We start from the raw sequence: 26,676 nt of genomic DNA on the forward strand, positions 1-26,676 counted from the left end.
TCAGCTACAAGTTTTACACAGTCACAGGAAGGTAATTCTCCCTTCTCCCCACAGGGTAAACTTAAGAGCAATGCATCCTATGCATTCATTTAAAACAAAGAACGGAGATTGGAGAGCCCAGCATACCTCTCCCAGAGAGAGTAAACTTTAGATTGAGTTTATGTTCAGCCTCAAAGAAACACTAACAGAGGCTGGGTAGCCCTTAGATGAAGTGCACAACACCAGGGTGCTTGAGATTTTTTTCTCCCAGATTCTGAAATACTTGCATATACACAACAAGAAATCTTGAGGCTGGGATCCAAGATGACTGTCACTCAATCTTACGGGATGAAGGTAATTTGTGTAATATTTTTAGTACATTGTATCTCGACTATGTCAGATGACTCGAGATCCAGCAGTGACCTTTCTTTCTCCTTGCAAAGTCATATTAATGTTTAAAAAAAAAGTTCCAGAGTTTAGATTTTTGGATCAGTAGTGCTCAACCTTAGTAAATTTTCACTTAAAAAAAAAAAAAAAAAAAAAAAATATATATATATATATTTATTTAAAACACAGATTAGGGGGATAAGTCAGCCTGTAAAGTTGCCTCAAAAGCTTGAGGACCTGAGTTCAGATCCTGTGAAAAGCCAGTCATGGCAGTCCACTCCTGTAATCTTAGCACTGGGGAGGCAGAGACAGGCAGACCCCAAGCTCACTGGCCAGCCAGCCTAGCTCAATTGGTGAGCTCCAAATTCAGTGAGACCCTTTCTCAAAACATAAGGTTGAGCCAGGTGTGGTGATATGTGCCTTTAATCCCAGCAGAGGCAGGAGAATCTTTGTGAGTTCAAAGTCAGCCTGGTCTATGGTGTACATAGTGAGTCCCAGGCTAGCCAAGGCGACAACGGGAAACCCTGCCTACAAACAAACAAGGTGATCAAAGAAGATTATACCCAGTATAACTCTGGCCTCCACATGCATACAAGAATATAAGACACACACACACACACACACACACACACACGCTGGAGCTCACACATGGTGGGGGTAAGTGTGTGGTAGGGGCCCGATACGGCACGGATGGGCACCAAATATTCCCAAGCCTGAAGTTTTCTTTGAAGGCCAGTCCAGGCGTTGGACATATGCATGAAACATTGTGGTTTCCCATACAGCACTATCCTCAAGTCTAGAATAAAAGTCTAGAACAGAGATCACTCACCATGTGACCTGCCCTTAAGATCCAGTAGAAGGCTAGGTTCTTGTAGGACTTCACGAAAGCAGATGTTTCCAGAGACTTAGGATTGCTGTACAGGGCCTTCCATTTCAGCTGGTTGAATTTGGACAGATATGGCCACTTCAGTTTCCGAAGCCAGGCTTCCTGACCTAGTGAGAGGGTCCAAGGAATGCGATTGGTATTAAGAGCTTACGGAGTCAGGAACAGAGAAAATAAAATCTAGGTCCTATAACTTAATGCTACCCAACTGTAATATGCATTAAACTCACTGGGATCTTGTCACAAGCAGTTCTTGGTGGGGCTTGTGAACCTCTTTTCTAGAAGTTCCCATTGATACTTGGACTGAGAAATCCAACAGCTATGAGCTGTCTTTGTTTTTTTGAGGGGGAGGTTGTTTTGTTTTTTTGTTTGTATTCTAACTTTTAAAATGTTTTTTATTGTTGTTGTTTTTTTGTTTGTTTGTTTTTAGAGAACATCTTGCCAAATTTCAAGTGTTCCAGGCTGGCCTTGAACTCACACTATTGCTCATCTAGATTTTAAGATTTGAATCATCCTGCTAGGCAGTGGTGGTGCACACATTTAATTGAAGCACTCAGGAGGCAGAGGCAGGTGGATCTCTGTGAGTCTGAGGACAGCCTGGTCTATGGAGTGAGTTCCAGGACTGGCTCCAAAGCTACAGAGAAACCCTGTCTGTCTCAAAAAAAAAAAAAAAAAAAAAAAAAAAAAAAAATCAATTATCCTTTATCCTGAGTCAGCTTCAGTAGCTATAATCACTGAAGGGACACTAGCCCACTAGCGCATGGGGCTCTGGCAGGCCTCGCCCTTCTCCCTAGTTCCCTCTGTCTTGTTAAAAACTTAGATTACATTCCTAAAGCTAGCCCCCAAGGTCTATTCCCTGATTTGGCCACTTCTGCCTCTTAAGGCTGACTACCAAGGAAGGTCCAGCTATCAAAGCATTGAAAGCTAGCAATCAGAACCCCTTTTGGTTCACCTAATTAACATTAGCACCTCATCCTAGCATGGGGTTCCCCCTTTACCTTTATAAGCTCCCATTTGCCTATGTGCCACATCTGTTTCCTCTCTACCCAGAGGGACGAATACCCTTGCCTCCTTTCCCTGGTTCCCTTCTCCCTCATCCTTTATCTCTTGTGTTTGTCTGTTATTCCCTGCCCTTTGTCCCTCTGGGGCAAAGAAATCTCCTTTGTGCTGAGACCTTGGTCTTGGGGGGTCCTGAGCCAATATTTTTCCTTCCAATCACAGGCCTAGGTCACTAGGCACAGCTTTACCTGTGGGTTCTAAGATCTGGTCTCTAAGCATCCACACACAGGACTCTACTGCCCTCAAAGAGCACATGGCTTTCAGACAAGAGAATGGGATCCTGCCTGAGGTCCTACAGAGACCAGTTCTCCTGAAGCCTTGGAAATAGAGTTGTTAGTGTTTAACGCCCTTCCCTCAATTAAGCAGTATCTTCAAGAGCCAGGAAGACTTTGGCAGGAGGAGGAGGCGGATATTATTCTTTTCTTTAACCATACCCAGGTACCCCAGAATTGCCTCATGTGTCACACCTCAACAGTCAAAATCAGGGGTTGAAGTATATCCATCAGGAAGTGATATTCCTCCTGGCATTAATGCCACCAACCCCAAGGCTAATGTATCCAAGGTCATTCCCTTCTAGCTTGACCCATGACTACTGCATCCATGTGTCCCTCGGAGTTGGTTCCTACCCATGGTGTCCACAATGAGATCCAGCTGTCCATTATACACAGTCACGTTGACCCCAGCTTCCAGCAACTCATCCACAATGTGGATGACAGGCTTCATGAAGTCACCCTCCATGCTTATGAAGACGTAAGATGACTGGGCTACAAAAGGAGGAGGAGAGACAGGTAGCAGGTTAGAATGGGCCAGATTAAGACGTATCTTTCAACCCAAGCATTCTAAGCTATGGTACCTAAAAGTCCCTAGGTAGCAAAGGCCGAGTGACAGGTGCTCCACAGAAGGACCAACTGGGCAGCAATAGCTGGGCGGAAAGGAGACAGAAACAGTACATATGGTCCCTTTGCTTGGGAGCTTGCCATGTGCAACAAGGAGCTGAAATCTGCAGAAGGAAACAGAGGCAGAGGACTCTTTTGGCTGGTCCACTTGGGAATATATTGTACTTTGAGCCACAGTTAGTTTGCTGCTAAGTAGTCTCAGGGCTGTGCTACCAGTAATTAACCTGAACGGGGGATTATCTAACCACAAACCAAACCAGATCTAAGTTACTTCAAAGCAGGTCTCCAGGAAAAATGGCTAAGAGGTACCAGTCGGACAATAGAAAGCAGATTCCTGATGCCTGACCATCTGCCCTACCATCATAGCTGGTGACAACATAACAGCCACTGCCATTTGTCTGACAAGCATGGGCTAGGTAAATATTACAGAGGCCATTTACTACGCTGGAAGATATGGAGCCTAGACGAAGTTCAAGTCAGTGAAGGTCAGAGAGGCTGTGGAACACAGCCAGATTAAAACAACCAGCCACTGGTGAGCTAAGACTCAAATTCGGGCCTGAATGACCAACTGTAACTCAGAGCCAAGGACAGCTTGTCCTTTTTATTTATTTGGATTTTTAAAAAGATTTCTTTTCTGTGTGTGTGTGTGTGTGTGTGTGTGTGTGTGTGTGTGTGTGTGTGTGTCTGTGTTAGGTACACCACATGCATGCAAAGCCTGTAGAGGCCAAAGAGGATACTGGGTCCCCTGAAACTGGAGTTACAGGTTGTAAGCGACCCAGTGTGAGTGCTGGGAACCAAACTCAGGTCCTCTACAAGAACATCCAGGGCATTAACCACTGAGCCATCTCCCTAGTCCTTATTTGATTTTATTTTTTTATTTTTTGAGACAAGGTCTCACTCTAGCTCAGACTGACCTAGAACTCACTGTGATACTCCTATCTCAGTGTCCTAAGTGCTGGGTTCACACATGTGAGACACTATACCTGGCTACTTTAAAGACAAGACCTTACTTTGTAGCCAGCCCATGCAGGCCTTGAACTCTCAATGGCTCTGCCTCAGCCTGTTGAGTCCTGGGACTACAGTTATCTGCCCCTATACGGAACCCCCTGCAGTGTCTAACACCACAGTCTGGCTTTTTATTGGATGCAAAGACATGAAGATACTAAGTTAGGAATGAGCTCCAGAGATACAGGTTGTGACAGAGTGACCCATGAATCCTAACAAAGTCAGGGCCAGGGTCAAAACATACTTCTCAACAGGCAGTGGTGGTGCACGCCTTTAATCCCAGGACTCAGGAGGCAGAGGCAAGTGGATCTCTTTGAGTTCGAGGCCAGCCTGATCTACAGAGTGAGTTCTAGGACAGAGAGGACTACTGCATAGAGAAACCCTGTCTGGAAAAAAAAAAAACAAAAACAAAAACAAAAACCAAAAAACAAAAGCCAAAATCAGAAAAGACAAAACAAAACAAAAGCCCAACCTACAGCTGTCAGCAGCTACGGGGGGTAGAGGGTAGGGGAGGTGTAGGGGTGTGTAACGAGTACGTTTTTTTTTTTGCCTGCCGTCGCTGGTCTTGTCTTGTTGTAGCGCCAGCCCCAAATAATACACAGAGACTCTGTATTTGATATTATACTGTTGGCCAGGTACTAGTTTTTTATTGGCTAGCTTTGTCTTAAGTATTAACCCATTTCTGCTGATCTATGTATTTTTACTTGGCCTTCTCTTACCAGGGAGTCGGCTGGCATCCAGCTCTCTCCAGACTCTCCATCCTGACTCCTCCTTATTACTTCCTCTTTCCTCCTTGTCTCCTAGTCCCTCCTATCTTCCTTTCCTATTGGCCAACAGTGCTTTATTATTAACCAGTATGAGAAACATATATACATAATGGCATCTCCCATCAGGGGTGATCAGAGAAAGGAGCCCCCTTGTAGTCCTGGATGCAAACAAATGCCATTTTGCTTGTTCAAAGGTCCTTGTGGGACTAAATACGAATTTATCCAAGATTCCCATCTGGCCTTGGTCTCAGAAGACTCCAATGTTTCCACATGGTGACATGGCAGACCAGAACACAGAAATGGCAGACCGTGTCTAACACCAGCATGTTCAAAAGGCCAGCATGGGAATAGGACAAACCCCACCCACTTACACAGACCATCTGAAGCCCTTCAAAGGACCTTTGGCTAGAAATTTCATGTGGCCAGCTGTGGAGTTTTTTTTTAAATAAAAATGTATCATTTTTAGCTGGGCGGTGGTGGTGCATGCCTTTGATCCCAGCACTGGGGAGGCAGAGGAAGAGGCAGGCGGATCTCTGTGAATTCGAGGCCAGTCTGGTCTACAAAGTGAGTTCAGGGACAGCATCCAAAGCTACAGAGAAACCCTGCCTTGAAAAAGCAAAAACCTAACCAAAACACACAAAAGAAGCAGCATTTTCATTATAATTTTAAAAATTCTAATATGTATTGATGGGGCGGGGGTAGAGGGGTGGGGAGGGTGGGGTTGTGGAGACATACATGCCCTGGGGTACATGTAGAGGCCAAAGGATAACTTCTGGGAGTCAGTTTTCTCCTTCCAGCAAACGAGTCCCAGAGACTGAAGTCAGGTCAACAGATTTGATGGCACGTGTTCAACCACTGAGCCATCTCCCCAGCCCTTTATTTTATTTCTTTAGAAACAGTGTTTTGCTGAGGCTGGCCTCAAATTTGTGGTTCTATGCCAGCCTCCTGAGAACTGGGAATTTCAGGTGTGTATTACCATATTCCTATCATTTCACTGTGTTACAGAGGTGAAGGGTCTAACAGTCCCCATGCGCCCATACTAGGCCTCGACAGTGACAGCAATCGAGTCACAACCAACCGCACACCACTTCCCACCCATTTCTCTGCCAGCTCCTTATTCTGATTCATTTTTGTCATGTGGCTGACTGATTCTACATCTGCTGCAGATGGTAAAATTATTTTACTTACAACAGACCGCCATCACCAAGGAAACCCAGTCTGCGAATTAAGGGCTCTGAACCTGCACACATCCCGGCTACGAATGGCACCTGATTAGGCCATTTAAGTACCTCCCCAGGAGCAATCCTCAGGAATGATTTTGAGCTTCTTTCTGATGGGGCCATTCATGAGTTGACTTAAGGTGTCTCCCTGTAGATTTCTCACGTGACGCTGACAAAGACGAACTGAAAGCAAACTGGTACACAGTGAGTCACAGGCCTGGGATCAGGACCCCGGAGACATCTTCCCCAAGCTACTGGGGGAGTTGGCAAAACGGTGGGAGGCTTTTTCCTGGTGAAGGAAATGGTGTCACTTTGATCTATGTGGAGGGGAGAAAGGAGCCCAGAAGCAGGTTGAAATCGGATTGGTTAGTATTGATAACTACAGTCTACGCACTATAGGGCCACTTCGATGACCCTGAACAGACAAAGGAAGTCAGCTGAGAAGAGGAATCAAGGAGCGGCCAGCTTACAGGGGTGGGGCGATGGTGGTGGTGGTGTTACAGGCACTCCGCAATCAAAGCCAAGCTGGACCAGCTGGGAGACCACTGAAGTCAGCCCTGCAGGGACCTGACACTGCAATTCCGTGAGCAGAAACTGCTTCCCCTGTGGTGTACACTGGCAGAGCATCCGCTCAGCGTGCACGAGGTCCTGGGTACCATTCCTAACTCTTCCTCATCAAAAGGCTTTAGTTTCCATTGCTCCTAGCCCTTTGGCTAAGATCAAGTTGCTTGCCAAATACAGGAACCAAAAAAAAAAAAAAAAAAAAAAAAAAAAAAAAAAGCAGATGTAAACACTACTGTGTGATTCGATTTATATCGAATGTTGAGAAAAACCAAAACCCAGAGAGAGAAAGAAAGTGGCTTAGTGATTGCCTGGGGCTGGGAGTGGGAAGAAGCGGCTGCAAACAGATGTGTGGGATCTTTTTGGGGTGATGGGAACATTCTAAAACTAGACTGAAGTGATGATTCTGCAACTCTGTGAATATACTTAAAAGCACTGAGAGCTACTTCTCTGTTATATAAATTGCACGTTAATTAACAGAACAGGTCTTCCTGGGCAGAGGCTGCGTAGGGGCTAGCAGCGGCAAGGTACACTCACCTAAGGGGCTCGGGAGGAACTCAAGGCTCGATTCCATAGAGGCCTCGGGAGTGCTTTTGGTTAAGATGTTGTAGAAGTTTACCCCGTCTGTGTTCTGAAATAAAGAGTACATTCAGGTAGTTTCTTTCTCTGTCCACCTTTAAAATCGCAAAACAGAAGTGCTCAGTTTTCCAAGGACAACTTTGAGCTTATAAATGCACTGGACTAGTATGAAAGCCTCTCTGAAGGTGTAGATGGCAGATGTGCCTGCCCATGAGTCTGTAGCACATAGCTCACGGAGCCCAGACACTGTGGCAGTGTACAGGGAGCCAGGTGGCAGAGTCCTCTTGGCCACTGTATTCTTTCCTTTGATCTCACTCAAGACAAGGATCCAAATAAAATATATGCCTTTAAAATACACATCCCTCGGGGCTGGAGAGATGGCTCAGAGGTTAAGAGCACCGGCTGCTCTTCCAGAGGTCCTGAGTTCAATTCTCAGCAACCACACGGTGGCTCACAGCTATCTGTAATGAGATCTGGTGCCCTCTTCTGGTGTAGGCATACATGCAGGCAGAACACTGTATACATAATAAATAAATCATAAAAAAAAAAAAAATACTACCAACAAAAGAAACCCACATTCCCCTGAGCATAGCAGTCTCTTTTCTCTGGTGATGGTGATTTGAGATGTTCTCTTATGTTGTACGGATTGGCCTCAAACAAGCTATGTAGCGAGGGATGAGCTGGAACCCTTGATCCTTCTACCTCACAAGTGCTGAATCACAGATGTGTGCACTTCCAACTGTGGTGGTTTGAAAGAAAATGGCCCCCAAAGGGAGTTACACTATTAGGAGGCGTGACCTTATTGAAGTAGATTGGCTTTGTTGGAGGAAGTGTGTCACTGTGGAGGTGGGCTTTAAGGTCTCATACATGATCAAGCTATGCAGTGAGACAGACCACTTCCTGTTGCCTGCACAAGATGTAGAACTCTCAACCATGTCTCCAGCACAATGTCTGCCTGTACACTGCCATGTCCCACCATGATGATATTGGACTAAATTTCTGAAACTGTTAAGTCACTGAATTAAATGTTTTCCTTATCGGAGTAGCCGTGGTCATGGTGTCTCTTCACAGCAATGGAAACCTTAACTAAGACACATACTAAGCCAACTGAATCACATTTTTTGTTTGTTGGCTTTTTTGTTGTTGTTGTTGTTGTTGTTGTTGTTGCTTTGTTTTTGAGTCAGGGTCTCATGTAGCATAAGCTGACCTTAAACTTACTATGTAGCTAAAGTGACCCTAAAATCTGATCCTCCTGACTCCACCTCCCAAATGCTGGGATATTACACAAATGCAACCACTCTGCTTGGCCACCACAGTACACAGTCTGTCTGTCTTGGAACTCATTCTGTAGACCAGGCTGGCCTCGAATTCAGACATCCACCTGCCTCTGCTTCCTGAGTTCTGGGAATAAAACTGTACACCACCACTGCTCACCTGAGACAGTCTTTCTTATAGAATCCAAACATTCAGTCAAGGACAAGGAGGTCTTTCAAGCCTAGGAGGCTTTCTGATCCTATAAAGGACCACTGTGTCATTGTTAAGACTGTCCAGATTATCACTCAGCATGCAAGCAGTTCTAAATTTGTAGGGAGGCCCAGGATAGGACTGATCATGACAAGGCCAACCATGGGTCCCATCTCCCAGGCAAAAAGCCGTGTCATGAGTGGCTCTTTACCTTTTCAATGATGGTTTCTGCTTTCCCCCACAGCTGAGTAGCCTCCTTGTAGAAGCCCTTGTTTATAGCATCGAGGACTTGCTCTGCAATGTCAGACACCTCAGCCAAGCCTTTGTCGTCAAGGAGAGACTGGAAGATAAATGGAGAACAAGAAGCCCACTTGAGCAGAGATTGTGAATCTGGTACTGCTGCAGTTAGTGAAGAGCAAGAGAAAGAAAGAAAATGGGAGCTTACCTAAAGAGGACATAGCCAGAGGCATCAGAGAGGTGCCGGGGAATCGAACCCAGCATCTTGTGCATTCTAGGCCATGTTCTACCACCGAGTTACATCCCCAGCCCCAAGTCACATACTTATTGATGGAAGACACAGGTAGACTGTTACATGAGTCAAGATTAAGTAGGCCCTTGAGGGTTTAGGTTTACTGTGACCTTTCAACTGTAGGGAGAGGAGTATCTGAAGAACAAGAGAATTCAAGACCATGTGTTGGGCTGGAATAGAGACAGAGGCAGATGGATCCCTGTGAGTTTTAGGTCATTTGGTCTACATGGGTTTGGGTGCTAGGGATGCAGCTCAATTGGTTGACTAGGCAAGAAGCTATAGAACACATGAGACCCTGCCTCCTGCCTCAGGAATAATAATAATAATAATAATAATAATAATAATAATAATAATAATAATAATTAATTAATAATATACTCTCTGGAGGCATAATAATAATGATAATAATAATAATAATTATAATATACTCTCTCTGGAGACCAAAGGAGATCAGAGCCCAAAGAAGTCAGTGGTGCGGTTTCCCAGGGAAAGCACAGAGTGGAGGACCCTCCTACTTACCATGCTGTACAGGTAAGGTCCCCAGGACAGCACTGAATCTAAAAGAAAACCAAGTAAGTACAAATTAGCTATGTCTTTCCAAAAGACCACCCCACTGGCTTCCCTTCAAAGTGCCAAGAGACAGGAAGAAGAAACCAGGAGTTCAGGGCCAGCATCAGCAAAAAAGCAACTCTGAGTCAGGTTAGAGTACACGAGAGCCTGTCTTGAGCAACCAATTGAGCAGAAGAGAAAACAATGTTAGGACAGCAGTTCCTGACTTAGGAGCCATTTAGTACCCAGAGGAATATCTGAAGATATCCCTGGTTGTCACACCGAGTGATCCTACTGTCACCTCATGACCAGAGGATGAGGATGCTAAAAACAAATGTCCAAAAAATGGGGTTCAGAGATGGCTCAGCAGGTAAGAGCACTTGCTGTAAAAGCATGAAGACCTGAGTTCAAATCCCAGATCTCACATGCAAAGCCAGGCTTAGTTGCATGCGTCTATTTGTTTCAGAACTATGCTGAGGCTTACTGGCTACCAGTCTAGTTCCAGGTTTAGGGAGCTGCCCTATCTCAAGAAATATGTTGGAGGACTGGAGAGATAGCTCAGCAGTTAAGAGCACTTGCTGCTCTTTCAGATAGCAAGTTGATTTGATCAGGTGGTTCACAGCCACCTGTAACTCAATTCCCAGAGGATCTGATGCCCTCTTCTGGCCCCTGTGGGCACTACATGCACATAGTACATAGATACACATGTAGGCAAACACCCACACAGGCCATAAAAATAAGCAAAATCTCAAAAAAAAAAAAAGTTGCTTGAAAGTAGAGAGTGATAGAGAGACATTTGATGTCCTCCTCTGGCTTATGCATGCATTCATGCAAGGGCACATACATTTGTACACATGTGTCAATTAATACACCACATGCATACATCTCACACATACCTCCCCCCCCCACTCAACAACAACAACAACAACAACAAAATGTCCTTAATACACAGAACCATTCCCTATAACAACACTACACTATTCCAAATAGCATTGGTGCTGAGGTTGAGGGAACCCAAGAGAGTTAACCTGGCCGAGATGACCACTTCAGCTGGAAGCCACACCTTGACTGTGTCTGAGATAGACTGCTCCAGTGTGTGCTTCCAAAGGATTACAAAAGTGCAGACCTCAGAGTTGCAAGACCTGATACCGATCTTGCCTCACCACCACTTCGAGTCACACATGGAAACTTCATTTGCATATGCTCTTCCAGCATCAGGATGCTAGAGGGGACAAGCTAGTGACACAGATTCGCCCTGTGCTGAGTCACACAGAACTGGGTCTCCTCTTTTCCAGGCCACTCACGCCGTCTGCGGGAGTTTTTCAACATCCCTGGGTGTTTACAGCCATCTCTTACTGTAAACTCTGATTCCTTCGCTGGGAAAACCACATCAGAGAACCCAGCTTGGTAGCAGAGGCTATGCAGATGACGACTCATCCCCACACATCTGGGATAGATGAACAGTTTCTGTGATCACTCCAAGAACCCAGACACTTCTGCTGTTGTCTTATTTCATCTGGACAGCATAGCCCTGTGGAGACGGCTGTTTCACCTAGGCTTGACATGGTCGCCACCACACAGCAGAGTGGCTGTGGTGACCTATCAAAGATCTTGAACTGTAGTCTAGACAACAAAACAAACAGAACTATACGATAGACCTCGAGGTCCATGATAATAGAACAATCAAGGGAGGAAAGGAGATCACAAGACTTGCACAAGACCCTTCCCTTTTGATTCCAAGCTCACTACTACCTGCCTGCCCCAATATACATATCTTACAAATACTAAAATATATGAGGTTAAAATTGTCTGGGGGGGATGGCTAGCAGGATGGCTTGGAGGGCAAAGGCATTTACTATACAAGTCCAGTGACTTGGATTAAATTTCCAGACCCTATATGAATACAGAAGGGAGGAATTAACTCCACAGAGTTGTCCTCTGACCTCTACATGGCAACCCCTGTTGTAATTTTTAAAAAGCAGCTTGAGAGAGAAAGACACTATGCAACAGAGTTCAAGCGGAGGGTTCTTTTTTTTTTTTTTTAATTAGGGGAAAAGGATCTTTAAAAGGAGGGAAGGGGGCGAACGGGACAACGACGACTGGCCTCTGGGGACAGGAACAGTGGGAGAGAGGAAAGGAGGGCAGACACACAGAGAGAGGGAGAGAAAGAGAGAAAGAAGGATGGGAGGTGGGTAAAACCCTTTTATAGTGGCAGCAGCTGAGGGCATATCCCGTCAGAATTCCAAAGGCAGGCCAGTACAAATGCCTAAATACCAACAACCGCCTCACTATATTACACACACACCATTACCATCATCATTATCATCAACACTGATTTTTAATATTGCGTAGGCCAGGTGTGGTGGCACATTCTTTTGATCCCAGCACTTCTGACAAGGTGGCAGGCAGATCTCTGAGTTTGAGGCCAGCCTGGTCTACATGATGAGTTTCAGGAAAGCCAGGGCTATGTAGAGACCATGTCTCAAAAAAAAAAACAAACCATTTTTAATTGTGGAAGGACAGGATCTTGCAGTACACAGCAAATCACCCAGGCTCCTGTAAGTCACACCCATAAACTCCCTGGCCCACCAAGCAGTTCTTGGATGGAACCCTTTACTCTGTTGGTGCTGGCAGCAAATAGACCTTTCATTATGTTTCTCCAGAAAAGTCACAAAATAAGTCCAAAGTCACAGAAGGGGACAGGGATGGGGAAAAAAGAGAGATGCCTAAAAATCGCATACTTACCCACAGGGGAGATCCAGGAGTCACCCAAGGCAACCCCGGAAAAGTTGCACTTGATGGTCCCTTGCTGAACAGCCTGAAAGAAGAGGTAAGAAATGCTCTGACTAAGGCCACCAAGGCCTCCATCCGTCCTCAGCACAGGTGCATTCTCATGGAGTCTCCTAACCCACACTCTTCAAGTGTCCCCAGGCATCAGAGGATCACATATGTGGTGGCAGCCCCTGCCCACCACCACTGGGAAACATGGGAGGGGCTGCTGAGTTTCTCTCTGCTTTACTCACGGGTGTCCCCAGGACAGGTATGGGATCTGTCCCTAGTTATCTTTGGAAGGCTGGGGATATCCATGTCCTGAAGTCTGGGAGCCCTCCAAGGTGCTCAGGAGTTCCTTGGGTATAGGTACCACTGCCAAGCAGCAGTCCTTGAGGGTGGGGGCCATTCACAGGACAGGAAGCCCATCCTTCTCTATACCAGTCCCAAGACAGAAGGCGGGACACAACCTAAACATGCACTAGAAAGATGGGCCACGCCAACCATCATACACGATAAAACTCAAGACAAAGCAGAAGGCTCCTTAGAAACCAAAGTGAAAAATATCCCCACCGCATATTACTGGACACTCAAAAAAGAACCTAAGCTGGTGTAGCAAATATGCTATCACGTGTATGGGTTACAGTTGTGTGTATCTGGCAAAATAAAGAGACTAGGAGGCTACCAAGGGGAGCAGGGCAAAAGCTAACTATTGTGACTATATGAGCTATTCAGAGACTTAAAACAAGAGAACAAGACCGGGCCTACGCTTGATGGAACAGACTTGTGATCCCAGCTCATCAGGAGGCTGAGGCAGGGGGACTGGATCGTCAGAGCCTGCTTGGGTCGCAGGATGAACTCAAGGCTAGCCCGGGCAACTCAGTGACTCTCAAAGCAGAAGCAAAGAGGGCAGGGGAACGGGGGCCTAGCACACATGAGGCCCTGGGTTCTTTAATCCTTAGTACAAAGAAGGGGAACGAGAGTAAGAGGGAGAAGTCAACGAGAAGGAGAGGGCAAAGGATGCAGCAAGAGAACAGATGAGTAAAACCAGGGCTGGGGCTCAGTGGGAGAGCATGTGCTCAGCCTCCATGAGGCCAGGAACTCAAATCTATAGAAGGAAGGAAAGAAAGGAGGAAGCTGGGGGGTGAGGGGGGAAGTCAGAACGCTGAAGCAGGAAGACTGTAACAAGTACAAGGCCAGGCTGCACTAGTAGCCGGTACCAGGCCAGCTAGGACTACACAGGAGGACTTTATTTCTACGGAAATAAATGTCACAGAGAATTAGACTGCGCTAGATGAAGAGCCCTTATCGACATCAAAGCCAGATGTCATTCGTCTGGACTGTGTGTTAGCTTGGACAAACTAGCTTAAAGGACACATTGGGAGCGCCGAAATGCGCTGCAGGAAAAAGGAGGGGACCCACCGATGGAGACAGGTCACAGTGCAACTGCACTTTGGTTAGGATTGTATGGATGTGAGCAGAAAGTATTACAAAGTGCTAAACAGCGGTGAGCGCCATCTGGTAAATGAGTTTTCTGTCTTTGAGACAGGGCGAAGCCCAGACTGGCTTCAAACTCACACCCTCCCTCCTCAGCCTCCTAGTGTCTGGACTACAGGTGTGCCACCACACCTAACTAGTTTATATTCTGACATTAAACAACAACAACAAAAGATGTAGGGGCCGGAGAGATGGCTCAGAGGTTAAGGACAATAGCTGCTATTCAAAGGACCTAGGTTCAATTCCCAGCACCCACATGGCAGCTCAACTGGATACATTTCCAGTTCCAGGGGATCCAGTACCCTCTTCTGGCCTCTGCAAGGACAACCATACATATACAAATACATGTCTGTGGTACACAGACATACATGCAGGCAAAGCAGTCATACACATAGAATTTTTTAAAAAGAAATCTTTTTTAAAAATGCATAGATTTTTTATTTTCTATGTACAAGTGTTTACCTGCAGGTGTGTGTTATCTGTGCAAGACGCCATTCCTGACAGCCTAATTTGATCCTCAGAACCCACGTCGAAGGAGAGAGCTCCTGAGAGTTACTCTCCACCTCTGGCCTCCACCCCCCCACCTCACCCATCCCACCCTCCACTGCCTCCCCCCACTGATGGGACCTGGCATTCTGTAAACATGTTTCTCGTATTGGTTAATGAATAAAGCCCTGTTGGCCAATAGGAAAGCAAGATAGACAGGACTAGGAGACAAGGAGGATTCAGGAAGAGGTAGGAGGAGATTCAACATGCAGGACCAAGAGAACAGAGGTCGGATCCTCTCTCCAGTAAGCCAAGACCAAATAGAAATACTTAGATTAATAGAAATGGATTAATATTTAAGACAGAGCTAGCCAATAAGAAACACTAGTAACAGGCCAACAGCATTATATCTAATAGTGTCTCTGTGTGTTATTTGGGGCTGCCATGGATATGGGACCAGGCTGATGGGAAATCTACCCCACCCCCCTGCACACATCATGGCATATGCACACACACACAATAATTTAAAAAAAAAATAAGATCTGTTCAGTATCAGGTAGGCTTATCTGACATTGAACACCATCACAACAAAGTAATCCTCCCATTTACCTTGTGAAGCTCTAGACTGATGCCAGCAGCCATTTTCCCTCCATAGGATTCTGAGAAAATGTAGAAAGGAACCGTCTAGCAAGAAAAAGAATTTAAGAAGAATTAAAACACCCTGATTGTTTTTTCAATTCACACAAACTGTCTTCAGATCTCCATAGTGTACAAGGGTAGATAAAACCAATCTGCTTGTCTTTGCCCTCTCTCTGACTAATGACATCTAGTTAGGTGACAGTAAGTCAGAGCCGCAACCCAGAAAGAACAGAGGAAGTCTCTGAAAAGCAGCTGCCACTGAACTCTTTGTTTTCAAGACAGGGTCTCCACGCAGTTCTGGCTGTCCCATGGCACTGAAGTTTTGGGAGAGCTTAGTATTCTGAAGAATTCCTTGTCCCTCCTGCTCATCTCCCACATCCACGCTGAAGAATTACCTGGAATTCTTTATGGCAATCAAAGAAGGATTTCAGGAGAACCATCATGTCCGAAGCCACCGTGTCCAGATCCTTTGCATAGGCATCGGTTGTGTTCACATAACTAAAGCCAGTGCCCACAGGGTTATCCACAAACAGGAGACTGGCAGACTGCAGCTGTAGCCACCCAGAAGAAGAAAACATTGCAACCAGTGATTAGTACCAGCTATCTTTCTAGCAAGCTGGCAAAACCACATCTATGATAACACCGGTGTGGTGATTTTATCTTATTCCTTAAAGTGATTTTAGGGGACTGGAGAAATGGCCCAGTTAGTCAAGTCCTCGCCTTAGGAGCAGAGTTCGATCACCAGAATCCATGTTTACACACACACACACACAAAGTTGGACAAGGCTGTGCACTCTTGTAACCCCAGTGCTTAGGAGGTGGAAACTGATATATTCCAGGTGTCACTCAGCAGTGTAGCCTAAACAGTGAGTTTCAGGCCAATAAGAGATCTTATTTCAAAACAATAGCAACCCAAGGTCTCTCTCTCTCTCTCTCTCTCTCTCTCTCACATACACACACACACACACACACACTCGACAAAATAAATGTAACAGATTGCTCTAAGGGGTCAGGAATATAAACTGTAATGAAGAAAGGAGAGACAAGATGAACACGTACACGGGAACAAAGACTTTATGCCACCATGTCCCACACACAGAAGCACAGGGAAGGTAACTGAGCAGGGAGAACCAGGCTGCATTAGTCTGAGCAGTAATCTGAAGGAATGAACATACACGCGGAATAGGGATATCATGGGCTGAGGATGTAGCTCAGTTGTTAGAATGTTTGCCTAGCATGCCTGAAGGGGGTTTGATCCCCAGCGCTGCATATCCTGGAGTGGTAGATCCTAGCACACAGAAAGTAGAGGCTGGAGGATCAGAAGTTCAAGGACATCGTGGCTACACAGTAAACTGGAAGCTGGCTTGGGCTTCATGAGACACCGTCTCAGCAAATATTTTAACAAGAAATATGGGTACCACATATCAGTCTTTTTCCAGGTGAATCTAATCTCCACATTGGCCCGTCTTCCCCTTTATACTGCAAGAACCTACTGTGTTCTCCTATGTTTTTCAAAGAGGCTGAGAATTCTAAATTGTGCCTCTGGAAGGACCCTTAGGGAGGAGTAGCCAGGCCCCTCACTGATCAGGAAACAGAAAGGGCCCAGGACTTGTGCAAGGTCACAAAATCACTCAGAGGACGGACAGCAGCATCAAGACCAGGACCCAGGCCCCTCACTCCTCATTCAGACTCTCTGTTCCTGTCTTTCTGCCTTTGGTTTCAGGTGTGGGAGCAAGGCCAGGGCGGGGAGTGATGACGCTCTCGGGCCACAGCAGCGAGATCAGAACTATTTCAGGCCAAGAGAAAACACCGCAGGAGGACAAGATGGGTTAGCTCCATATAGGAGGTTAGAAGAGCCCAAGGACACTGGGAAACGATCTCAGCACTGAGTGCTACCACAGGGCAGGGAGAAAGGCACGGTGCATGGGGGCAGCAGGGGCCAGGCTCAGCTAGTCAGCAGGATGGACTCAGCCAGGCTGTGAATGGAGAATGAAGTTGCTTATAGAAAGAAGTGATGGGTGTGGGACACAAAGAACTAGGAAGATACCGAAGGCAGGAGTGACGGGGACCAAGGGACTTGCAAACTTGATGAAGTCCAGATGTGAGAGGAAAGAGAAAGAAAAGAATGGAAAGTTCTAGCAGATGGCAGGAGTCAAGGTCTGGAGTTGCAGAAGGCCACCATATGGTTAAGCACAGTGTCAGCTGCAGGAAATTTCCATTTGGTGTTTATTGTTGTTGTTTTTTGAGACAAGGCTTCTCTGTGTAGCCCTAGCTGTCCTGGAACTCACTTTGTAGACCAGTCTGTACACCAACTCATAGATCCCCCTGCCTCTGCAACTGTCTCCCAAGCGCTGGGATAAAAGGCATGCCCCACCACCCAGACCAGTTTTGTTGGTTTTGAGTCAGGGTTTCAAGTAGCCTAGACTGGCCTTGAACTTGCTACATAGCCAAAGACTATCTTAGACTCTCACCCTTGAGCCTCTGTATCCTGTAAGCTGAGACTATAGATGTTCATCTTTAAGCCTTGTTTTTATAGTGCTGAGGTTTGACGCCAAGGCTCTGTGTGTGCGGGACAAGCATAGCACCCACTGAGCTGACCCCCAGCCCCCAGCTGTGGCAGAATTTTCTGAAGGAAAGTGAAGAAAGGTCACCAAGTTGGAAAGGGCAAGAGACATGGGAAAGCTGGGCCGGAAGAAGGCTGTAGGCAGGTGTCCAAGGTCTCAAGAAAGCCCACCAGGGTGGACTGCTAACTCTGCAGCCCTGCCCTGCCTGGGTGGAGCTATGGGGCCAGCCTCTCAGAGGATGCAGGGCAGGGATGGTTGAGGGCTGTCCTCACTCTCACTATACCCAGGTGGTATTCCGTGGCTTGAGATGGGTGTCAAGAGGCCCGATTTCCTCAAAGTTTCCAAATCCAGTGCTGGAACCCCCTGGACCACCCTGTGGAAGAGAGAGAAACAGACATTAGCCCAGAGAAAATGCAGCCAAGCCCTGGTTATTAAACAGTTATACACACCCAGGAAAACAGGACCTAGTAACGGCTGTATCACCCTGTACACTGGACTCATTTCCAGCTGGATGAGAAGGTGTATATCTATAATCTCAGCACTTAAGGGGATGGGACAGGGGGATCAGGAGCTCAAGGTCATCCGAAGCTACAAACAAAAATTTAAAAGCAAAGGACATGTTTTCCCCAGCTCGATGTTTTCCATGAGCTTCTGTGTCCACCAAACTCCTGTGGGAAGCAAGCAAGTCTCCCTTTGAAAGGATGGAGATGACTTAAGAGGTCCTAGGTGACCTTTCCTGCCTCTCGGTTGTCTGAACTTAACTTAGGCCTGCCCTGGGACTCACTGGTTCTAGCACTTAAGAAACCTTCAAAACACATCTCTAAACACATTTCAAAGAGCCTAAAGGCACAAAGAGGGACAGACTAGGCTAGCCCCCGGTCCCTAAGCAACTGCAGGCTCCACTGGAACTACAACTTGGGATTTTTGACTCTTTCCTTCCCCTCAACCCAAAGCTGAGAGACTCTCCTTTGGAGCCCAGTGGACGGCCAAGTACCAAGACTGAGGGGTGCTTTGGATAAGCCTAGTCTCTGTATACATCACAACCAATCAGGGTGGAAACATGTGACATCAAGGGGTTTACATGGCAGCAGAGGCAGGATTCTGAACTGAAGATTGATACCAGTATCCCCAAACTTCAAAAAACAAAAGTCTGTGTGCTCTGAAGGACTCATGGGGATCGGGGTGGGCAGAAGCAAGCAGGCAAAACGGGGCAGGTAAAGTGGGGCTGAGGATGGGGAGGGGGGGCGTCTTCTGGGAGACGGTCATGGAAAAGGAGGGAATTTTTCCTAGATAGATCTAGGGGTCCCAGATGGGCTGGAGGTAGGGATGAGGAAAGTACTATCAGCCAGTCAGAGACAAGCCCAGGGTACAAAGTCTCTCAGTGCATGGAAGGAGGGAGGGTTCAGAAGGGAGAGGGTAAAGGGAAGAATAAGATGGCACAGCAGAAGCCAGGGAAGTTTGCCCAGGGAAATCTAAAGAAAAGAAACTGACTGAGGTGTGACAGACACCTGTAATCCCTGCATTACATGCAAATGCAGGAGGACTATTGAGTTCAAGACTAGCTGGGGCAAGACCCTGCCCCTCCCAAAAAGAAGAGGCAGGATGAAGGGGAAGCAAGGTTGGCAGGACAAGGCAATATGCCCTCTCTGCGAAGCATCTCCCGTACTGACGTTTTGAACTGACACTTACCTTCTTGCTAAAAGTCAGAGGCTCAACTGCCCCGTGATTACATAAGCACTTTATGTATTAAGATTTCTTAATACAGTGGTAAAAAGTTTGCAAACCAGTTGGGAGATATTCATCACTGTGCCACTAATAGCACCAAGTCAGGGTGCAACTCAGATGTCCTGAGAAGCGGGCGAGGGCGAGGAACCACACCTGCAGGATGAATCATGCGGCCACTTAGAACCACAAACTGCAGAAGTGGTGTGGCTCTTAAATAAACACTAATGACCTGTGCACCCTCGAATGAAGGTGGGTCCTTTATTTCAGGGAGACTTGTCAGTACGGGCAAGATGGGGAAAAAAAAAAGTTGGCAGGAACACGACTATGAATTTAGGGGCCGGGCTGGAGAGATGGCTTGGCGGTTAAGAGAACTGGCTGCTCCTCCAGAGGTCCAGAGTTCAATTCCCAGCAACGACATGGTGGCTCACAACCATCTATAATGGGTTCTGATGCCCTCTTCTATCATGCAGGTGTACATGCAGACAGAGCACTCATATACGTAAAATAAATAAATAAATCTTAAAAGAAAAAAAGAAAGAATTTACGGGCCAGGGCCATTGTAGAATTTCTATTTCTGCTCCCTTTCCCAGTTGCTGGGAAAAAGTGACTGGACGATTCCTGTGTGTGTGTGTGTGTGTGTGTGTGAGAGAGAGTGTGTGTGTGTGTGTGTGTGTGTGTGTGTATGCACGCGCCTGTGCGCGCATGCAGAAGCCAGAGGTCACTTACTGAGTGTCTGCCTCAATAGCTCTCTATCTTATATTTTAAGGCAGGGTCTCTCGCTGAACCTGGAGTTCATGAGCTCTGCTACCTGGCTAGTGAGCTCCAGGGATCCTCCTGTCTCCACCTCCACAGCTCTGGGGTTACAAACTACTACTGCTGACTCGGTTTTTAGATGAGGGATGGGTATCTAAACTCAAATCTGCATGAATGCATAACAAACACTTTACAGACGGAGCCATATCCGAAGCTCCTGCTATTGGAATTGAGCTTACTGTCCCTGAAATAGCATCTTGCTATTCCACTCATGATACAACTTCAATTCTCAAAGAAGATTCCCCCCCCCCCGCCCTCCAAGAAGTTACTGCACGAGTCCTTGGAAAGCTGCTAAATAGACCTTTAGACCTTTTCACCTAAATGAACTGTTTCCTCCTTAATCGTATTTTATTCTTCTTCCTTAGGGCTCTTGGGAGACAGAGAAGAGCAGACTGGTATCTTCAGCTGTTAACCTTCATACAGCACCTCAGCTGGAGAGTTAACCTAACCAACCCCACACCAGACAGCCTCCAGAGCCAGGCAGACTCTAAGGGCAGACAGAACAAGAAAAACTCTGTGGTCAAGCAAAAGGTTGGCTTGCAACTTTGGTTTTTGTTTCATTTTGTGTTTTGAAGTGCTGGGGACAGAACCCGGCAGACAACCTCTCAATCAGCGAGCTAAATCCGCCTATGAAATTCAACGTTTTTTTCAAACTGGCTTTTAGAAAAAACAGAGAGTGCCCTGGGCATAGTTGGGGACAAAGAGGCAGCCACAAACCTGGGACTCAGCAGCCACTCTAGCCTTAGCACTTCTGCTTTCCTCCTCCACACACACTACTTTCATCTGAGCCTAAAAGTTCTGCTGATAAACAAAGAGTCTCAAAACCACCAGAATCTCCCCACTACGAACACTGACGTCCAGAGAAGGGAAGTGGCTAAAAGTGGCTAAAAGTGGAAGGAAGGTGCTGAAAACCCAGGGGTCCCCACCAGCAGGCCCAGGCTTTTCTACCCTCCGTCCTTCCGGAAAACCATGCCACACATCCGTCACCAGTTGCCAGACTGGGATGACCCCACGGATTCCACTCCCGATCATTTTCCAGCTATGCTATCCGGCTAAGACGCATTTCCAGTCCTCAACAGAAGCAGCTATAAAGATGCTACAACAGGCTCCCCCTCAAAACTGCTGTAAAGATCCTACAAAAGCCCTCACCCCAACTGCTTCACTTCAGTGACAAGCCTTGAGGCAAGGCCTCAGGTCCAGCAGGCATTTGAGATGAAAGCCTCACCCATATCCCACAGAGGTGAGTACCAGGGTGCCCTAATTACTGCTGAGACATCCAGAACCTCCAGGGACCTCAGCTCCTCCCTAGAGATTAGTCTTCCGGGTAGCCAAGGCCACCATAGGGCCATTAGAAGAATGTAGCAGGATCTCTGCCTATCCCTAAATAATTCACAAGGGGTTTTTGCCTTCAACACTAGAGGCAAAATTCAGGGTTAAAATGCAAACACACTAGAGGGAAGGGTATGACCTCATTTTCATGCTAGGGTACAAAAGACTGGCATGTGATATTCAGGAATACATATGTTTATACACATGCATGCAATAGCAATTAATGAAAAGAGAAGCCAAGACTGATAGCTGGGAAGCCAGCATGGGACTGACTCAGGCCCCCCTGAATATGGGTCTCAGCCAGAAGGACTGAGCAGTCTAAGGGACCTCAGACAGTGGAGCCAGGATGTATCCCTGGTACACAAAAGGACCTTGCGAACACATCCCCCATGGAGGGATAACTGCCTTAACCTAGAGACAGGAGAGAAGCCCTAGTCCCTACTTCAAATGACCTGTCAGATCTACATGACCCCAACTGGATGGCATTCCCCTACACATGGAATTGGGATGGGGGGATGGGAGGGTGTTTATAGTGCATGTGAGAGGGCAGAGAGGGTAAAAGGGAGGGAAGGAAGGAGGGAGGGATGGGGGAGAGGGAGGGAGGGAGGGAGGGAGAGGGAACTAGGATCGACATGTAAAATAATAAAATAAAAAAAATGCTTTGACTCCAAAATTTAAGTTGAAGGACAAGTTACTGGGGAAAAGGATTTCTATTTTTGTTTCCACAGAAAATGAAAAGATGTGGATTCCTTCCAGACTAATGTGGTTTGATCACGCCAGACCGCCTGAAACAGAATACAAGGTGATCCTACATTCAAAACAGCTGGACAAAGCAGCCTTACAGACTACAGCCAGGATTTCTGCATCTTCTTAGCCCATGACAGCGCCCCTTACCAGCAGGAAGTAGTTTGGAAAGAACGACGCCCAAATTCCCAAATATTGTGTATAAATGTTTGTTTTCATTTAATTGGACTTTGTTATATAAAATTAAATAAAATAATAATAGTAAAAGGAAAAAAATAATAAAAAAAAAAGAAAAGAAAAGAGAAGCCATGAGTTTGAAAGAGAGCAAGGAGGGGCATATGGGAGGGTCTGGAGGGAGGAAAGGGAAGACAGAAATGTTGTAATTATATCATAATCTCAAAAATTAAAAGTTAAAAAGAAGTTGGGGCCCAGGACTGTCTGGAGAGGGAGAAGGGAGTAGGGTTGGGTACCCCAACCTTTGGTTCAGAGCTTTTTAAATACTTTCTGTCAAAAGCCAACTGCAGGCAGCTTTCAATAACAGAAGCTGTCTGGACTCAATATAAAAAGACCCTGGAAAGTAAGGGATGGGCATGCACACCTATAGCTTCAGCACTTGAGGGGCAGAGGCAGGGGATTGCCACGAGTTCCAGGCCATACTGGGCAATATGGCAAGAGCCTGTATGAATGAATGAAATTAAGACCAAGGAAACAGGCCTTCCTTCGATACACACTTGCTTCAGGTTGTCTCAGAAGCTTGAGAGGACCTCCCAGGACTGGCTGGACCAAAATGACATCATTGCTAAGCTGGTTACTCTTAAGAACCAAGCAGAGAGATAAAAGGAGGCCTGACGCAAAGAAGTTACTTTACCTGAAGCCACATGACCAGGGGCAGTTCTGAAAAGTTCTTGCAAGGGTTGGTGGCATAATAGAGCCACCAGAACATATGGGCATCTTTTCGGACGGTCACATAATCCCATGCTTCCTTGCCTTCTTGTGCTGGCCAGTCGATGGCAGCTCCTAAAACAGAAGCTCAATGTCACTTTCTGAGGAATATCTAACACCCAGTGAGTTCCAAGCCCGGCAGAGATGGTCATTCAGGCTAGAGATGATGCTGTACACGTTAGGTGATTCACCTACATCAGTATAAGTGCCAATAAGGAAAAACAAAGATAAGAAGGAAGGAAGAAAGGATACCCCTTTAATTCCAGCATTTGAGAGGTAGAGGCAGGTGGATCTCTGTACATTCGATACCAGTTTGGTCTACGAAGTGAGTTCCAGGGCAGCCAGGGCTACAAAGTGAGACCCTATCTCAAAAACAGAAAATTAAACAAAGACCCACAATAGCTCAGCTATGGAAAAGAGAAACCAAACACTCCTCTCTTGGGCAACACGGGGAGACCATTTGTAAAAGAAAAAAGGCTGAGAGTGAAGCTCATTGGCATGACTTGTGCCAGGTCCTAGGTTCAATTCCCAGTCAAGCTGGGTGGGATGGGGTGGGGGGTGGGGCGGGAGACTCTGGAGGGAAGAAGCCCGGGGAGGCTTCTGCTTTTTGCTGCCTCCTCCTTCCTGCTTTAGAACCTCCTCAGCAAGTAAATGAACAAAAACGGGGAAGAGATGGAAGTGGATAAAAAGATGATGCTGTCTTGTGGCTAGGTCCATAATCTTATCACTGGGGAGATGGAAGACAGCAGGATCAGGAGTCCATGTCCAGCCTAAGCACACACTGAGTTTGAGGCCATTTAGGGCAACAATAAACTCTCACTTAAAACATACATATACATTTATGTAAAGAATAAAATAAAATAAATAGAGGACAAAGGAGAAGATTAAGAAAACAAAAAAGTGGAGCGGAGGAAATTGGTTGGCAAACACAAAGATCAGAGTTCAGTCTCTCACTGAATGAGGCTTGTGCTTATAATTCCAGGGCTGGAGCTGGAGACAGGTGAATCCTGAGGCCTGCTGGCCAGCCAGCCTAGCCTACTTGGAGAGTTTTGAGCCAGTGAGAATCCTTATCTTCAAAAAAAGGTGGCTAGTCCCTGAGAAACAATACCTTTGCTTTTCTTCTGACCTCCATAAACACTTGTACACATTCCCTGAAACACACACACACACACACACACACACACACACACACACAGTGGCGCATGCATACCCCTCCCACATTTACCAAACAATTTTTTTTTAATGCCAAAAAAAAGGAAATAAAAAAAGGTTGGCAAGATGGCTCAGCTGGTAAAAGCACTGTCTGCTTTTCTTGAGGACCTGGATTCAATTCTCAGCATCCACAAAGCAGCTCACAACCTTCTGTAACTCCAGTTCCAGGAGACCCAATGCCTCTTCTAACCCCCAAGAGCACCAGGCATATACACAGTACACAGAAATACATGCAGGCAAAACAAAATAAAAAATGTTTTTGCAGCGTGGTGGTTGTGTTCACCTTTAATCCCAGCACTTGGGAGGCAGAAGCAGGAGGGTCGCTGAGAGTTCAAAGCCAGCCAGGTCTACAGAGCTAGTTCTAGGACAGCCAGGGCTACAAAGAGAAATCCTATCTCAGGGGGAAAAAAATGAATAGAGTCAATTTCTAAATTATTCCACAAAACACAAATATGCTTTTTTCCCCATACAGGCCATTGGAGTCAGCTGATATTTTTCTGTTCTAACCCAGTTGGGGACGGACATTGTTTCAAAGCAACACCCCACTGGTAGGATTTGCATGGGTCTCTTTGGCCTCTGATCACAGCTCAATCAAATTACCCTACAACGTCACTTAGGCAGCAACCGAGCAGAAAGGGGAGGTGGCCTTTAGACCGTAAAGCGCACTCATCAGCAGTTTCCTGAAACGATCCGTTTTTGTAAAACCACCTCTACCTCCGTGTAGAGGAATCACTCAGAAACAGAAAAGAGCAGGAAAGGAACTTTGAATTAGAACATAAATAAAAATTAAGAGGTTCAAGAGCGATATAAATTATGCAAAGGAAAAACCGGTTGGGGGAAATGTGTTATTTTAAACAACACGAATCTACTAACAAATTCCAGAAGGAAGCACCCATTGCTGGTACGTCTTTCTCGGGCACCTACCTGCACTGAGGCCCAGGAGGAGCGACTGCAACAACAGCCACACTGAGACCGGACAGACCCGCCATGCCAGCTCCATGGTGAATACAGCGCCGGAGCATCTGCAACAGGCTGGACCCTGACGGCCAGCACGTGACGGCGGTGGGTGGGGACAGGGCGGGGCCTGGGCGGAGTCGGGGCGGGGCCTAAATGGTCCCTGAGGCGCCCGGTGTTCGGCGCGCCCTCTGTTGGTCGGACCCACCCAGGACCTCTGGCCAGGGCTCTCCAGATGATTGGGCCAAATTAGGTCACTCTACCGTTTAGGGAGGTATTGTGAGAAGGAGGCAGTTAATGTATCATTTGATTTTGGTTACAAAGTAGGGGAGGATTGAGAAACTACAGCTGGATAACCACCATCCTCCCTAACCTGCCCGTGTTTGTCTTTTCCAACAAAAGGCCAAGTATTTTATCTTGTAAGACTTGTTTTTATTAGTGTGTGTGTGTGTGTGTGTGTGTGTGTGTGTGTGTGTGTGTGTGTGTGTGTGTGCACATATGCCACCTGTGTGGGGTTATGCAAAAGAAGGTGTGGAGTTGGAATTCCAGGCGGCTATGAGTGACTCGGTGTAGATGCTGGGAACTGAACTTGGATCTTCTGGAAAAGCAACAGGTGCTCTTAACTATTGAGCCATCTCTCCTAGCATTAACACTGCATTTGTGTCCAGTCAGGTTAAGTCAGAGCATGAACCAGCAGGTCATTTAAAACTAGATTCCATTTGTAGAAATATGTTTCTAAAACCATCATTCTGGAGTGATGGCTCGGAGGTAAAGAACATTCACTGTTCTTCCGGAAGACCTGAGTTCGGCTCCCAGTACCCACATGGTGGCTCATAAACATCCATAACTCCATATTTCATATTGCAAGGGATCTGGCATCTTCTTCCTCAGTCACACATCTGATGCACATACAAGCATGCAGGTGAAACACTCATATATATATATATATATATGTATATATATATATATATAATAAAATGAATCTAAAAATCATTTTAAAATTACATGTATCATGAATATATTAGAAATCCACACCAAAAAAAAAATAGGTTATATGCAACCATTTGCCCATACACTTTGGTTGTATCTTCTTAAACACAGTAAAAAATGTAATTTTTTTCTCT

The 26,676-nt window shown here is 46.3% G+C and overlaps 1 protein-coding gene across 1 annotated transcript in view; it reads right to left on the reverse strand.

Moving 5' to 3' along the window:
• The window catches only part of Scpep1 (serine carboxypeptidase 1), a 28,716-nt gene extending 3,073 nt beyond the window's left edge, over nucleotides 1–25,643 (reverse strand). Inside the window, exons 1-12 of the mRNA XM_051193151.1 lie at nucleotides 25,523–25,643; nucleotides 23,313–23,461; nucleotides 18,117–18,206; nucleotides 15,665–15,820; nucleotides 15,240–15,314; nucleotides 12,624–12,696; nucleotides 9,849–9,886; nucleotides 9,012–9,140; nucleotides 7,295–7,388; nucleotides 6,266–6,379; nucleotides 2,935–3,072; nucleotides 1,196–1,359 (exon numbers count right to left, since the gene is read on the reverse strand). Of these exons, the coding sequence (XP_051049108.1) occupies nucleotides 1,196–1,359; nucleotides 2,935–3,072; nucleotides 6,266–6,379; nucleotides 7,295–7,388; nucleotides 9,012–9,140; nucleotides 9,849–9,886; nucleotides 12,624–12,696; nucleotides 15,240–15,314; nucleotides 15,665–15,820; nucleotides 18,117–18,206; nucleotides 23,313–23,461; nucleotides 25,523–25,598 (1,296 nt within the window). The 5' untranslated portion in view covers nucleotides 25,599–25,643. The remainder of the gene's footprint in view (nucleotides 1–1,195; nucleotides 1,360–2,934; nucleotides 3,073–6,265; nucleotides 6,380–7,294; nucleotides 7,389–9,011; nucleotides 9,141–9,848; nucleotides 9,887–12,623; nucleotides 12,697–15,239; nucleotides 15,315–15,664; nucleotides 15,821–18,116; nucleotides 18,207–23,312; nucleotides 23,462–25,522) is intronic.
• Between the last annotated feature and the right edge of the window lie 1,033 nt (nucleotides 25,644–26,676).

The sequence above is a fragment of the Phodopus roborovskii genome, unplaced genomic scaffold (assembly GCF_943737965.1).
Source record: "Phodopus roborovskii unplaced genomic scaffold, PHOROB, whole genome shotgun sequence".
In the NCBI taxonomy this organism is placed as follows: Eukaryota; Metazoa; Chordata; class Mammalia; order Rodentia; family Cricetidae; genus Phodopus; species Phodopus roborovskii.